The 14,483-nt window shown below is 39.1% G+C and overlaps 1 protein-coding gene across 2 annotated transcripts in view; it reads left to right on the forward strand.

Moving 5' to 3' along the window:
• The window catches only part of gabra2b (gamma-aminobutyric acid type A receptor subunit alpha2b), a 37,400-nt gene extending 24,398 nt beyond the window's left edge, over positions 1–13,002 (forward strand). For both annotated transcript variants that reach the window (XM_030396606.1, XM_030396607.1), the window contains exons 8-10: positions 8,016–8,168; positions 8,756–8,958; positions 9,536–13,002. In XM_030396606.1, the coding sequence (XP_030252466.1) occupies positions 8,016–8,168; positions 8,756–8,958; positions 9,536–9,841 (662 nt within the window). In that variant the 3' untranslated portion in view covers positions 9,842–13,002. The remainder of the gene's footprint in view (positions 1–8,015; positions 8,169–8,755; positions 8,959–9,535) is intronic.
• The last annotated feature ends 1,481 nt before the right edge of the window (positions 13,003–14,483 follow it).

Consider the following 14,483-nt stretch of genomic DNA (forward strand, 5'->3'; position numbering starts at 1 on the left):
CATCAAACAAAGCACAGAAATACATGGAAATATAGGCTATAGAATAAAAACAGAACATAATGAGGGATAGAACCAAGACATTTCATGCAAACAAGAAATGGGGCCAGAGTTTGAGTGCATACACAAGTCCATACGTGTTTCTGTATGTGTGAAGATGAGAGGGACAGGATGTAGACAGTGAGGAGAAATAGCTGGAGAGATGAGATCTGAAATGGGATGTAAATTGTGGTGAATAAACGGGCCTTGAGTCTGGATTTAAATACTGAGACACTGTGAGGCTAACAGGCTTCTTGTTGAGAGACGAGAGGGAGGGATGAAGGTTGGCAGCTGTTTTCCTTTGCATGCTGGGAGTGACAGGGAATCTGACACCCAGTGACTGGAAATTATATGATGGCAGCAAGCAAATCACTGATGAAGGCTAAGTAATACATTGTAAGTTAGGAATAAGAATTTGCAATAAATACAGCGAGCCGTTAGAGAGAGAATAAGGCCAGACTGCAGAGCGATGTTCTCCTGTTTTCTGGTTTTCTGCATGTGAAGAAAGGGAAACACTTCCACCTTATTGAGGTAATTGAAATAAAACACATATATACTAACATTTGACTAGATCCTTTGAGGTCACTCCACAGCATCTGAAATATGAAAGCCGCTAGAGCTGCTTATAAGGAGAAATTTGTCATCCACCTCGTGTTGTTTACCATTATTTCCCATGTTTTAAGTTTAGCTCCATTGGGAACTATCATGTCACACAGCAAATCAAAATGGAAATACAAACCGACTCTGCAATATGGCTCTGCTCTCTGTAAGGCAACCTGCTGTGGCAATACATCGGAGCAGAATGAAATACTTAGCACAGTGATAAATAACATGCAGGGACCATTGCAAATAATCCCTCCAATGGTTATTAACTTAGAAATAAACGCCCTCCAGTGAGCGTACAAACAGAGCAGAACCAAAGCAGGTGGAGGCTGGGTGGAGTGGAGCAGCAGTAACAGCAGCGGGCACACGTCAGCATACAGAGTGAATGTGAATATCTTTAAATAGGACACCAGATCAGTGGAGTGGGATGTGATTTCTGTGGTTTGGTTGCTTAACTGACACAGCAGAGGGTGAAAGGACAGGGACAGTGTCATGTTATAAGGAGTTAACCTGCAACATAACTGCAAAAGAGATACTGTGACATTATTAGGGATAATACAGTAGTAGTAATAATAATAATAATAATGATAATAATGTAAGTGTAAGCAATACGATTAACTGATCCTGAAGGGCCTCAAAATTCACCAGACAAATGAGCCAATCTCAACCGACACACAGTATATCACAAGGCAGGTTGCCATGGTGACAATTCACGTTGCCGTGGTAACGCAAGCGTAAACTAATCAAAAAGTACTTATATAGCAGTTTTCGATACAGAAGTCACCAAGCAGGCTTTAAAAAGAAGCAGGAGAAATACCGGGGCTTCAGAGGTGAAAGCAGTTTAGGGTTTACCAAATAAATGTGGTGGTTTCAAATATGACCATAAGGGAAAAAAACATTGTTCTGTTACATACAAAACAAATGTGTTCATCAAGTTTTGTTTAGCTTTTTTTTTTAGATTTTTGTCAGATCTTTCTTTTTTCTTCAATTACTGTGTGAAATACAGTGTGGTTAGTGTGATCTGCTTTAATACAAACTGTGACAACAGGGTCACTCGGAGACACTGCTTCATTTAAGGGGTTTAGGGATTGTAAGAAAAACCCAGGTGACTGCCAGAGTTACACAGAGTGCTGTTTGTCATGGCCTGGGTGATAACGGGTAAAAGGTCTGAGGTGTAGCAAGGAGCAGCCTCACACCAGTTGAATGGACAATCCATTTCTAAGACTTAAATGGCACCCAGACCACAAACTACCCTAAACTGCCTAAACATAGTTAAATCTCACCTGATCTAAAATCCACATCAACTGTACTCACTCCTAGATGGCAGCTAAATACTCTTGATTTATGTCATCAAGATCCATAAATTATTCCCTGAGAAACTGACAACAATGTTAAAAAACAAAAAACACCTGTTCTTGTAATGTTAAAGACAGTGAGAAAATATCCTGGAGATCCTGGTTTTGGTTTGAATGAGTATGTTACCTTTGTAAAAATGTACATTTCATACATTGTGTAAGTTAGAAAAATGTAAGACTTTTGGTATTACACAGGAATTGAAACAGTGGTCTACATGTTGAAAGTCCTGACTCTGACACCCTCCTTTGCTCCTGTCATAATAACTACTCCCCTCTAGAGGTTATCTTCTAATAATCAATGGAATATAGATTGTAATAAGCTGCTTGCATGGACAACCTATGTGGCTGTTTCTCTGGTGAGGACTGTCTATCTAAAACTAATTGGGAACCAGACTAAGGATGCCTGGTAATCATACTATTACTAAAAATAGTGGTAAAATCCTTGCTGCAGCCTTTTCCACTGGATCAATGCCACCATTTGAGTAATAATAAAAAAAAAAGGTGTTGTGACTGATGAGAAGATTATGTTTGACTGAGTGACAGCGCTGATCTAATTTTAGCGATACTACTCAGTAGGAAAACATGATGAAAGAAGCCTTTGAGAAACAGTTCTTGCAGGATGACGATTACAGTGATAATAATAATGGTGAGGAATGTGTAGGTGTGCTGTAATTACTGGGACACAAGTGTTGTTGTTTTTATTGTTTTTTGTATTTTTTTGCATTTTTTTTGTACATTTTGTCTAAATGGCGCATGCGATACATTACTGAAAACCATCTTCCATCTGCCACCAGTCTTTTTAAATTGAGGAGTATCAGTTTTTTTCAGTTTGTGTCGCTGCTGTGTGAATATCTGCTTGCAAAAAAATTTAAATTTGCTGTGGAAAATGATCAACACTAAAGCCTTAAGTATAATTTTTTTTGTGATAAAAAGTCAAGAACATGCAAAAGCATAGGAATGGACAGCAGAGTTGGGGGAGTCGGTCCTGTGGTGGAGATGTGAATTATAAGTATCTGGACTTTGGAGAATATAAAGAATAAGTTACATTTGATGATCATGAAATAGCTTGAAAAGTTTGTTCCTGGTGGAGGATATCGACCTCGGGGTTATAGCCTCAAGTCTTTAACTGTAAAGTTAAGGCAGGAGTGGGTGTATTGCAAAGCATCACTGTGGAGTTAGACGTCTTATTTATGTGCCTGAGCATGAACAGGGAATGATAATCTTCTCTCAGGCTGCTCCAGTTTTTATTCTTGGAACTTTTTATGCTGAAGATTTTGGATAGTTTTGGTAAAAGCGTTATAAAAAGTGTCAAATCTAGAGCTGCTTTCTTAATTTCGCAGGCAAGGACCATGTTTGTTGAAATTTACCAGCACAGGGTATTTCCCATGTGACTGCATCCACTATCAAGGGAGTCCATGCTTCAATTTCATTGAGTAAGAATATCTTTTCATGCACTAAATGCTCCTATCTAGGTTAAGTGGTGTATGATGCCTCGGTAGAAGGCAGAATGCCTGCCAGTGACTGTTTCTCTTGTTTAACTAGTCACTCCACATTATGTGATTGGCTGACTTTAAATTAATCATTCATTACTAGCGTGTCAGTGTTTGGTGTAGCGTACTTGCAAATTAGGTCATTTGGCACGAATGAATGTGCTCTCAGGCTTCACAGAGACGGACATCTTGCATAAGCGGCCTCTGAACATACCAACAGAGCGTTACAAAAATCCCACTATTCAGCCATACATTATCTGTCACATAGTCGTGTTTGAGTTTTACAAATCCTGTGCCCATTTCCGTGAATCTCACTTGTTTTGTTCGCTGTCTGAGTGTCTACATGAGACATATAAGCACATGAATGAACAGATTTAGTGTTTCACTTCATACAGAATCATAGTATATGATGTTCCTACGGTAAGGTCGTTGTAACTTTTTTATGATGCATATCAATGTAATATTAACTGATTTTTGGCCACATGCGAGCCACAGAAACAAACTGTAAACACAGAACTGTTCATACGCCTACTTTGTTAGCAAACAGCTGCCTATTTTACACATCCATCAAGGATGAAGCAACATCAGCAACGTTACTATGTTAGCCATGTTAGCATGTGATAGAAATATTTGGCTTGTTAGCGGCTAAATCTAGGCTCATGGTAATTCATTTGTCATTATACAACAAAGGGTTGCACAACAAAATAAAAGTTTGTAACTTCATGTTGTACAAACATCGAACATATATACACTTATATACATAGACACATAATGCATTTGTAAAATTTGCATTAAGGTGAATTTGAATAGTGGCAACAAGATGGCGATGATCAGCATCTTCATATAAAAGTTCAACATCAGGGAAAATATATCCATTGACTTAGACTACGTATGAGCACCAAGCATCAGTGAAGTAAAGTAGAGTCCACCTGTCCTCATCCCGTTGTAGCCCGGCCCTCTGTCGGCCTGAAACATCGTCCACCCGTCGAACTGGATCCAGGATGATGTGGTGGAGACAGGTCTCTGTAAACACGTGATCACAACAGTCTCGAATTTCCTGTTGTTTAACCATTTCACTGTTTAATTTTCCTGCAACCATAAATTAGCCAAGAGCAGCCTTAAATCCGCGCTGGATTAGCATAACTCCCATCCTGGATCTCTCCCTTCGTCTCCCTGGGGCAATCCGGCATGTCAGGTTGGATGGTCAAAAGAAGCCATGGGCAGAGATTGTCTCAAAGTCTGCTCCTCTATTGCTCCATTATGTTCATAAGCTAGTTGCCAACGTTGTCTCCTCCCAATATCCAGGCCAGGAACCTGCATGGTAGCCCACTGCTATTATTTCATTGTGTGTGAGTGTGTGTGTGTGTGTGTGTGTGTGCATCAATGGGTGAATGAGCAGCAAGAACCTTGTAAAGCACTTTGGATAAAAGTGCTACATAAATGTAGGCATTTACCCTTCAGCTTCGCCCATACTGAGTGTATCCCAGCCGCTCAAGCAAAGAATTTGACCATTAAAAAAAAATCTGTATCTTATAAGGAAATTCAGCACAAAATTGCTGAAGTGTCCCGTTAATCTAGCCTTTCAGAAAAAGCCTGTATTTAAAAGTAAACTCTTTCCATGTAGATCACTCAGCGTTGGTGTTTGTTTGTCACAAAAACAAGCCTCTCTAAATATGAAAAGTTATCTCCCAGTGATAAATCCCCTTGAAGCATGTTGTGTCTTGCATGAGACCGTACCCTCTGTCGGGCAGCTGACGCCGTACAGCATGTCCTGTATGAGTGAGGTATTCCCGTGGTGTCAGCAGGAGCTTTTTTCCTACATCTGTAGGAAACATGACGTGATTATTATCTTCATGCTATAATTACCGTCTTCCCTCTCGGTGTAGCGATCACAGGTTTCTCTTCAGAAAAATCAGCCACATCCAGTGAATTCCTCGCCTGTACCTCCTCCTCCCCCATCCACAACACAGGCACCGGGGCTGGCATGCAAATTAAATTACAGAAGATACAGAGCTCCATAGGGTACTGAGAATGCACTCCTCTAAATTCCAGTGCCTGGAGTGTGTGTATGTGTGTGTGTGTGTGTTCGTTTGTGTGTACGGTGACAGAGGAAGAATTAGTCGTCACCTAACTGCTAGAAACGCAGGCGATACAACTACAGCTCTATAAAAAAAGGGGGAGAATAAAAAACATTTTTGGGATTAGTCCTTGGAATTGATACCCCCTCCCCCCTTCCTACTGCTGAAAAGGACTTTCCTCTTGCCAAGCAGCAGTGTGTGTCAAGGCCTTCGTTGCAGAATCGCAGCAAATGAGCTTTGTTTCTCTGTTGTGTTGCCATGGGTAACACATCTTTTTCTTCTCATGTCTAATCTTGGCTTCTCTTTGAGATATCTTCCATTTGGAAGGCCTGCCTGCTGCTGCAGCATTGGCACTGTTTCACGGCCTTGTCAGCTATTAGGCTTTGCTCGGTGGCTAGGAAATCATGCTGCCTGTTTTCTATGTGTGGATGGATTATTTGATCCAATGTGTACTGTCTAATCTTTGTCTTAGACTGCTTTGGCATCTTAAAGCTGCGTGTGCTAGAGACTTCACATAAAAATGGAATGCTCTACTTTTATAAATTACATGAGTGTGAAGCACAAAGGAAGGCATGGGGATACAGTTGCATCGTTAAATTTGACTGGTAGAAAGAAATCAGCTCTGATAGTTATATGTAAAACACTTCCTGTGCAGTGGGAATGAATAAGAGAACACAACACTGTCAACTTCAAACACTCTATCATGGACATTTCACTGACATAGCATCTCTGTTCTACTTTTTTCTTTTTGGTGATTGATCATTTTATAATATCTACATCATGTGTAGGTTGTGTGAGAGTGGGGTCTTCTTTAATGATACATTTTTTAACTTCTAATTTTAACAAATCATTGTTTTTCAGGCTAATTTAACAGTAAGGTTCACTTGAGATTTATAACATCTCATTAAGTTCATTCAATTTGTGCTCTTTTTTTTAATCAAAATATTACTGTGACAAGTGGAGCAGTAAATATGTGTGTGTGGTGTGTATTTCTTCCCCAAGCAAAAACACATTCTTTTTAATTTAACAGCAGTTAGCAGAGAAAGAGAAAATAGTACAGGGAAGTCGGCCTGACCAAAGTGAGTGGAAATGGAATACAGGAAAATTCTAAATACAATACATTTTGCAGTGTTTTCATAATAATCTTACATTTTCGATCAAATAAACCTCAATCATAATCTTGTGATTTTAACAAAAGCAGTTTTGCAGCAGCAAGACTGTGTCATTTTCTCTTTGGGGTGAACGAAGAGTGTTATAATATATAATATAAGTATAATATAATAATATTCTCAACAGATATTTAAGAACCAGATTTCATGTAAAAGATGTAATTCCCTCACCTGATACTTAAATATGTTTTCTGAGGGTGGACTGTTGTGTTTTACTGCAAGAAATTACTGCAAGGGGAATGAAGCTGCTCTGTAGTCTGGTGGTACGGCAGCGGATACTTCTGTATCTTTTGCCAGATGACAGCAAGTTGAACAGACTGTGGCTAGGGTGAGTGTTGTCTTTTAGGGTGCACTCACACTAGGCAATCGTTTGACCCCCGAAGTCAAGTTTGTTTGACGAGTATGAATGCTCCGGTACGGTTGCTTATGCACAAGCACAAGCATGGGTACGTTACTTGGACATGACGCATAATCGATGCGACCATTCCTCTCCAAAATCATTTTAAACAATTGCAGCAAATAAGTTACAAAGTCAGTAAAGTTACAGTCATGTCCTCTGTGTTGTTGGAGAACAACTAAAGGATGCTTTATGATGAAGTGTATGAATGCGTACGGAGCAACTGGGTCAAGTGTGATCGTGCTCTTTGGGCAGACATCTCACTTCACTGATGCTCTGTAGATGGTAGATGGCGGTGTTAATCACCCGATGTAGAACCTTCCTCCTCTGGGCCGTGCACAAACAATGCCAGTGTGTGATGTTTCCATTCACGACGCTTTCTACTGCACTTTTTATACCCAGGGTGGTGACGTGTGAAGACCAGTGATGGTAATTCAGAGGAACCCAAAACTGTTCACCTGCTTCACCTCAGCTCCACTGATGTAGACAGGGGGGGTGTGTCTTTGCCTCCTTTTTCCTAAAATCAACAATTAGCTCCTTGGTTCTGCTGATGTTGAGCAGTAGATTGCTCACTGCTGTGCACCACTCCACAAGATTGTTGATTTCCTACCCATACGAGTGGTCTTTGTGGTTTTGTGATGCAGCAGATGATGGTGGTGTCATCTGTTTATATTCACTACTCTATATTTACTGTAGAGTTTTCTTGATGTCTGGGAGTGCAGTCAGGTGTGTACGGTGCGAACAGGAGGGGGCCGAGCACACAGCCCTGCGGGGCCTCTGGTGTTGAGCACAAACGTAAAAGAGGTGTGACGGCCAATTCAAAATTATTAACCATAGTAGAAGTAGCTGCAGTGCTGTTGCAGTGACCCTGATTCTTGTCTCGACAGGTGAATACACGGTTATGACGGCTCATTTCCATCTGAAGAGGAAGATCGGCTACTTTGTCATTCAGACGTACCTTCCCTGCATCATGACGGTCATTCTCTCCCAAGTGTCTTTCTGGTTGAACAGAGAATCAGTGCCAGCTAGGACTGTGTTTGGTAAGTGTCTGCCTTCTTTACTTCTTTTTTTCCATACAAAGATACATTTCAAATAGACAATTAACCTGTATCTTAATAAAATAAGCCACTTCTCAGTGGCATTAATGTCTTTTAGGTTAATGAATGCCGGATCTCACACTTAATGTGATGTGTATTAACTCTGTCAAAATTGTCATTGTTGGGGAAAACAGTGAAGGACTTAAAGTTGATGACAAATGGTTGAAAGAAAAAGAAAACAGGATAAAGAGGAAAGAGGCGTCAGTAGTTTTTAAATCCAGTTGGATAAGCTACTGTTGGACTTGTTTGTAAAGCCAAGTGGAACTAATAACAGTGACCTAAGACTGGTTTGCTCTAAAAATGAGTAACATAACGGGTACCGATGTAAAGAACAAACAGTGTTCTTTCTGAGCAGTTAAAACATTACTAAAGGTAAGTGGTTATCAGGGTAGAGGAGGCTAACAATAACCTTACACTGTACAGATACAAAGGACAGTAACGACTAACACTCAAAAAAGACTTAAACTTAAGATTTCATAGTTTGAAACCCTCTCCTAATGAATATCTTTCATGTGTGTGTGTATTTCCAGGTGTAACTACCGTTCTAACCATGACCACACTGAGTATAAGTGCGAGGAACTCCCTTCCGAAGGTCGCCTACGCCACCGCCATGGACTGGTTCATCGCCGTCTGCTACGCCTTTGTCTTCTCCGCTTTGATTGAGTTTGCCACTGTCAATTACTTCACAAAGCGCGGCTGGGCCTGGGACGGAAAGAGTGTTGTGACTGACAAGGTAATGAGGAGAAAAACACGTCTTTTTGACAGGCTCCATTTTCAGAGAGAGGACATTAGCATTGCAACCGTATGTTGAAAAAGGCAACACTTAGGAAACTTTTGTTAGAGGCAGAGGGAAGATAATGGCTGTCTAAACCCTCCATTAAATGCTACAGATATTTTTGAGAGCTAATTTGCTAACAGGTAACCTTAAATGACAAAGATCTGATCAGTAATTATTAATTAAATGTTGTTAATCAACCTAAATGAACCAGCATATTGACCCTCTATATTCCCACCTCCTGCCTATGCAAACATCCTTTTGAGAATTTGAAGGGCTTAAAAAATACAAACTGGGAAAAATGCAAAAACTGTAAAAAGTTACAGTGCATCCCTGTCAAGCTGTTAACATATTTGGTCCTTGGCGACCATCTTTCAACATGTGCTAATCCATCACCAGAGAATTTCCATTGCCTCCTTCATTTACATGTATTTATGTATAGATGGTGAGCGGCACAAAGTTTCAGGGTCGCTTCTGTGTTTTTAAGTTTCTCAGTTTCTCCTTTTTACATCTAATCCTTGTGGTCTTTCAACAGAAAAAAGAGAGAGCATCTGTCATGAAGAAGAATAACGCCTACGCTGTAGCAGTAGCCAACTACGCGCCTAACATCACCAAGGACTCCGGCACACTTCCAACTATTGCCAAAGGTGGAGCTTCGGATCCCAACAAGCCCAAAGACGGCAAAGCCCCAGATAGCAAGAAGACGTTCAACAGCGTCAGCAAAATTGACCGGATGTCAAGGATTTTGTTTCCGGTTCTCTTTGGCAGCTTCAACCTTGTCTACTGGGCCACTTACTTAAACAGAGAACCCGTTATAAAGGATATGGTCCCCTCTAATTAGAGAGCACTTTTAATAGGTTCTGGTCTGGGGACTACAAGATGAACCAAATACCTCCAGCAACTGTGTACACATACCTTTGCAGAGTGAAGTCCTGGATTGCAGTGTGATCCTCTATCTCCGCCTGTTTTCTACACCGTCTGCAGCACTTTTGAAAAGCCTGGCTTTTGTAAATGTGTATGTATATTTATATTCATTGTTTCATGGTGACATATTGTGTGATTACTTTGATTAGAGTGCATATCTCCTTGAAAGTATGTTTCCAGTTACAGTACGTGGCCACTGTACATATGAATCAAATGAAGAGTAAACACATAAACATTAACACATACATTTTTATTTAAGATTACTTCTAAATGTGTTGAATTTTGCCAGTAATGCCCACTCCCTTGATATTACGGTATCTATTTTTCTTTTGAGTGAAAGGGACTGATTATATCATATTTCTTACTTCCTTTGCCACCTGAGTGGCCTGACTCTTTTTTCTGTCCAAGCCAATGCAAAAACACACTTGTATAATATTGTTACAGTGTAAAGGTTGTTTTATTATCTGTGACTGCAGGTATGGGGCTATAATCAAACTCTGACCTCCAGAATTATTGAAACACCCTGAGCCAAAACATTAAAAATACAGATATTAGTGTGCTTGTGCATGCAACACTGTGCTGGCAACTTAGATCTACAGTTACGGGAAAATATCAATTGCATTGAGAAGCAAAGATACGAATGAGAAAATGGCTAAAGTCAACAGAATTACAAAAGGTGCTCACTGTGTTTTTCAGGTGTTAAAACCTCAGTTATCACATTCAGTTATTGAATGCTTCATATATTTACATGTAGTCATCCATGTTTTTATGCATGCCCATTGGAAACAGCTGATTGTTTATTTTAAAAAGTGCCATTATTGAATTAGACAAAGCTTTAAATGGTATGTTTATACAAATTCTGTCTTTTTTTAAGTACTGGCAGACATTTTACTAAACAATCTACCTGTAAAACTGAAAAGGATTTTTCTTTTTCTATTTTTATTTACAAAATACTTAAAAATAAAAGATTAAATACAACAGTCACTGCCACTAGATGTCGCACCAGAGCACCAGCAACTCTGACCAAAACAAATACGTGTGTCGTTTACATAATAAGGTTGGAAAAAAGAAAGCGCAACTGAGCACACACTGCTCACGATACTCAAATGAACTGTAAAATTACTGTGATCAAGTATGAAATAAGATTCTGTGACTTCGTAGCCTCTTTCTCACTATATTTTTTCAGATACATATTTCAGTGCACTGTTTAGCCCTAAAACCAGAAAGTTTACGAGATGGCTGCCATTTTTTTGTCCTGCTCCTGTGTCTCAGATGAGAAACCACGAAATTAGCAGTGCAGAACATGTTTTCAATGTTTTCAGGGACATATATTAGTGTTCTGTTCAGCTTTTACATGGGACAGTTTCTTACAGGATTGCCATGTTAAAAACCAACATGGGGAGGGCAGACAGGGACTCCCACGCAATCTGTTCAGGACGTCATTACTTCTTCATCTTAACATAGCAAATAGTGGTTTGCTGCTATATAAATGTTCATAATATCATATATTTAACCTTTAATAACTGAATTCTACCAGTTGCATTGACAACATTGAGACACTAAATGAGGCAACTTTTATTCTGCACCTAAAGTTCCTCCTTTATGTGTGATTGTATGACTTGATAGTCAATAGACACACTAGCTGATATGACCTGCAGTCCAACAGGCTTTAGAATGTATTTATTATTGTTTTGACCTCGGAAGAAAACCACATAGAGATTACAGACACAGCCCTGATCATCATTATGTCTTATTAACATGTTAGCCAACAGTATAAATGTAGTCAACAGACAGGGAACGACATCATCATCACACTGGAGTCGTGTTTTTGCCACCTTGAGTCCAGTATTCACTCTCCTCTTAGCTCTGTTTTGGTCTCCACCAACTCCATCAAACTATCTGGGACTTCAGCCTTTATTATGTTTGATTTTCTTGATTTTCTCGATCCTTGATTTAACTTGCTAACTTGCTGATGTAAAGGTACAAAGGGTTAATTAGATGACAGATGAGAAGAATAAAAATATGAACAATAACATGTTGCTTCACAAGCACACAAATAAGCTTTCCTCACAATCATTTTTTATAATTATTTTGAACGTTTTTTATCTTATTTATTCACTCAAACAAGGTTAAACGTCAAAATAGTCACACGTGCTAATTGCTATTGTGTAGTTTAAATGTGAACATTAACTTTATGGTCCGTACGTGTTTATGACGGCTTATTGTTGGCTTACGTGGTGCTCGTAACTCTGGAGGACAGAGTGGATTTGTTGGTGTAGATGAGGGCACTGTGGCACTACTTATCAGCATGTCTGCCATTACAATTTCAGGTGACTATTCATATCTAATGTCTAGCTTTTCATGATCCCACAAGCTAGTTTGACATAATTACAGATATTAAAGGGGCAGGACTGCAAACAGAGGACTGAGTGAATCATGTCACGTTCCTCTGTCAGCACATCCATTGTGTAATAGGCCTAAACTGAGTGGATACAGTTTTGGATATGGGACTAGATGTTTTAATCCAGAATTTGTCATAGATTTGTAGTTTTTTATCTCATGTTCTTATGCAGCCTGATTATTGTTTACACATAAACTCAAAAGCCATATATCATGTTATCCAGTTCCATCAACAACAAAAAAACAGGGACAACAAGTGATTGTACTTTATGATCATACTGTATTATATATATATATATATATCTATTTTTGGCACGATCTCTGCCGCAGATGCTGTGTATCATGGAGAAGACAAATCATTATTCAGCCCCATATCAGCAGCCATATATGGTACTCTACTGTGTTATTTTTTCATACAGTGATATGATTTTTGCTTCACAACAATATTTGAACTTAATTTGATTGTTGAATCAAACTTTGCATGAAGTTTAAAATCTAGAATTTTATTTATTTATTTTTTCTATAAATTATGTTGTCGGATATATTTATTTTTAATCCAGATTTTTCTCCAACATCCTGGTAGAATCTTAAACATTCCAGATAAAATGATTGTTCACAAGGTGGATGCTTGATTCAGTGCACAGTTTCTAATAAAACACATATCATTTCAATACGCTATATCTAGTTTGTGACATGTTTTTGAGCCTCTGTCAGACTGATATTACTTTTCTCTATTTTACTAGATTCTGACAGTAAACTACTATGAGTATACTTTTGCAACGCATGATGGGTAGTTATTTGGAATATAGTGTATTTCAGTAAGCTGCAGTGAATTTGAATGTAAGCAGCATTCTAAAGTGACAGTAAAAAGAGAAAATACTGTAATGAGGGTTTAGTGCCAAACAGGAATTGAGCAATAAGATATTGTAATTTTACAACAAGGTACACATGCTAACATACCAAAAGGTTAACTGCATGCCAACATGCTCACAACAGGCTAACAGGCCTAAAAGTGGTCCAACAATATACACATGCTAAAAAGGCTACATGCATCAAACAGGCTTACAAGTGGGCTAACAAGATACAGACGCTAACATGCTCACAGGCTGGCAGGCAAACATACTGAGAAGTAATATGGTTGGGTTTGCATAAAAACACAGAACATTGCTGTAATTTTACTTTACTGTTTGTATGTTTGCAATACAGATGCTTATTACAATAACAGAATGTCATTTCACATCAAAATACTGTATTTACATGTTAGAATTGTGTCTACCTTACTGTAGAAACACAATACATTACTGTAAAAATAGTTACAGTTTACCACTGTGAATTTTCTAATTTACTTTAAAATCACAGTAATATTTTTTACCGTGGGATACTGAAATCAACATTTTAAAGTCTTAAAATTCCAATGATATGTTTGTTTTTATATTTAAGCACATCTTTCAAATATTTGTTGGTTATACATGCTATGCTGTGAGAGATATATCCGCCATGCCAGTCCACTCAGTCCACTCAGTCCCCGGCGTCTCCCTTGAAACATAAATAACCCAATGAATTTACAGCAGCCCAGTCAGATCATGTGACTGTGAGTGAACCAGCTCAGCCCTTCTTCAGCAGGAGAGGATGCTGTCAAGCAATGTTTCTACGCTGCCAGGGACTATCATTATGAGTGTGTGGTAAAGCCCACAAAAAAGCCCCGTGGCACTGAGCTGTAATGCAAAGCTCGCTGAAGTTTCATTTTCTGGCCTCATCTTTCCACCACTCAAGCGTTGCACAGCACAGGCCCCAGTGTGAGGTCTGCCCGTCTCTGAGCTCCATTTCTTCAATCCACCGCTGACCCTGCTCATCGGCTCAGAGGCTGCGGCCTGACAGAAATCGATACTGATGGATGTGAGGTGTCTAGGAGGACCAAATAGCGGGGCTGCTTACATGCCTGTCTAGATATCTTAATAATAATTTAAAATGTATTCAGAGTGACTGGAGCATGCAAGGAAACAAGAGGAGTCATGGTGTCCAGAAAAATGCAAATATTAGTAAAAATTGCTTTAAAGACATTGTGGTAAATGTGTTATTTGCTGTGTAATCCCTCTTTCCACACAAGTATTTTGTCAGAAAATAGTGGCAGTTTTTTCAATATCTTCCATATGGTGTGA

This window comes from Sparus aurata, chromosome 18 (assembly GCF_900880675.1).
Source record: "Sparus aurata chromosome 18, fSpaAur1.1, whole genome shotgun sequence".
In the NCBI taxonomy this organism is placed as follows: Eukaryota; Metazoa; Chordata; class Actinopteri; order Spariformes; family Sparidae; genus Sparus; species Sparus aurata.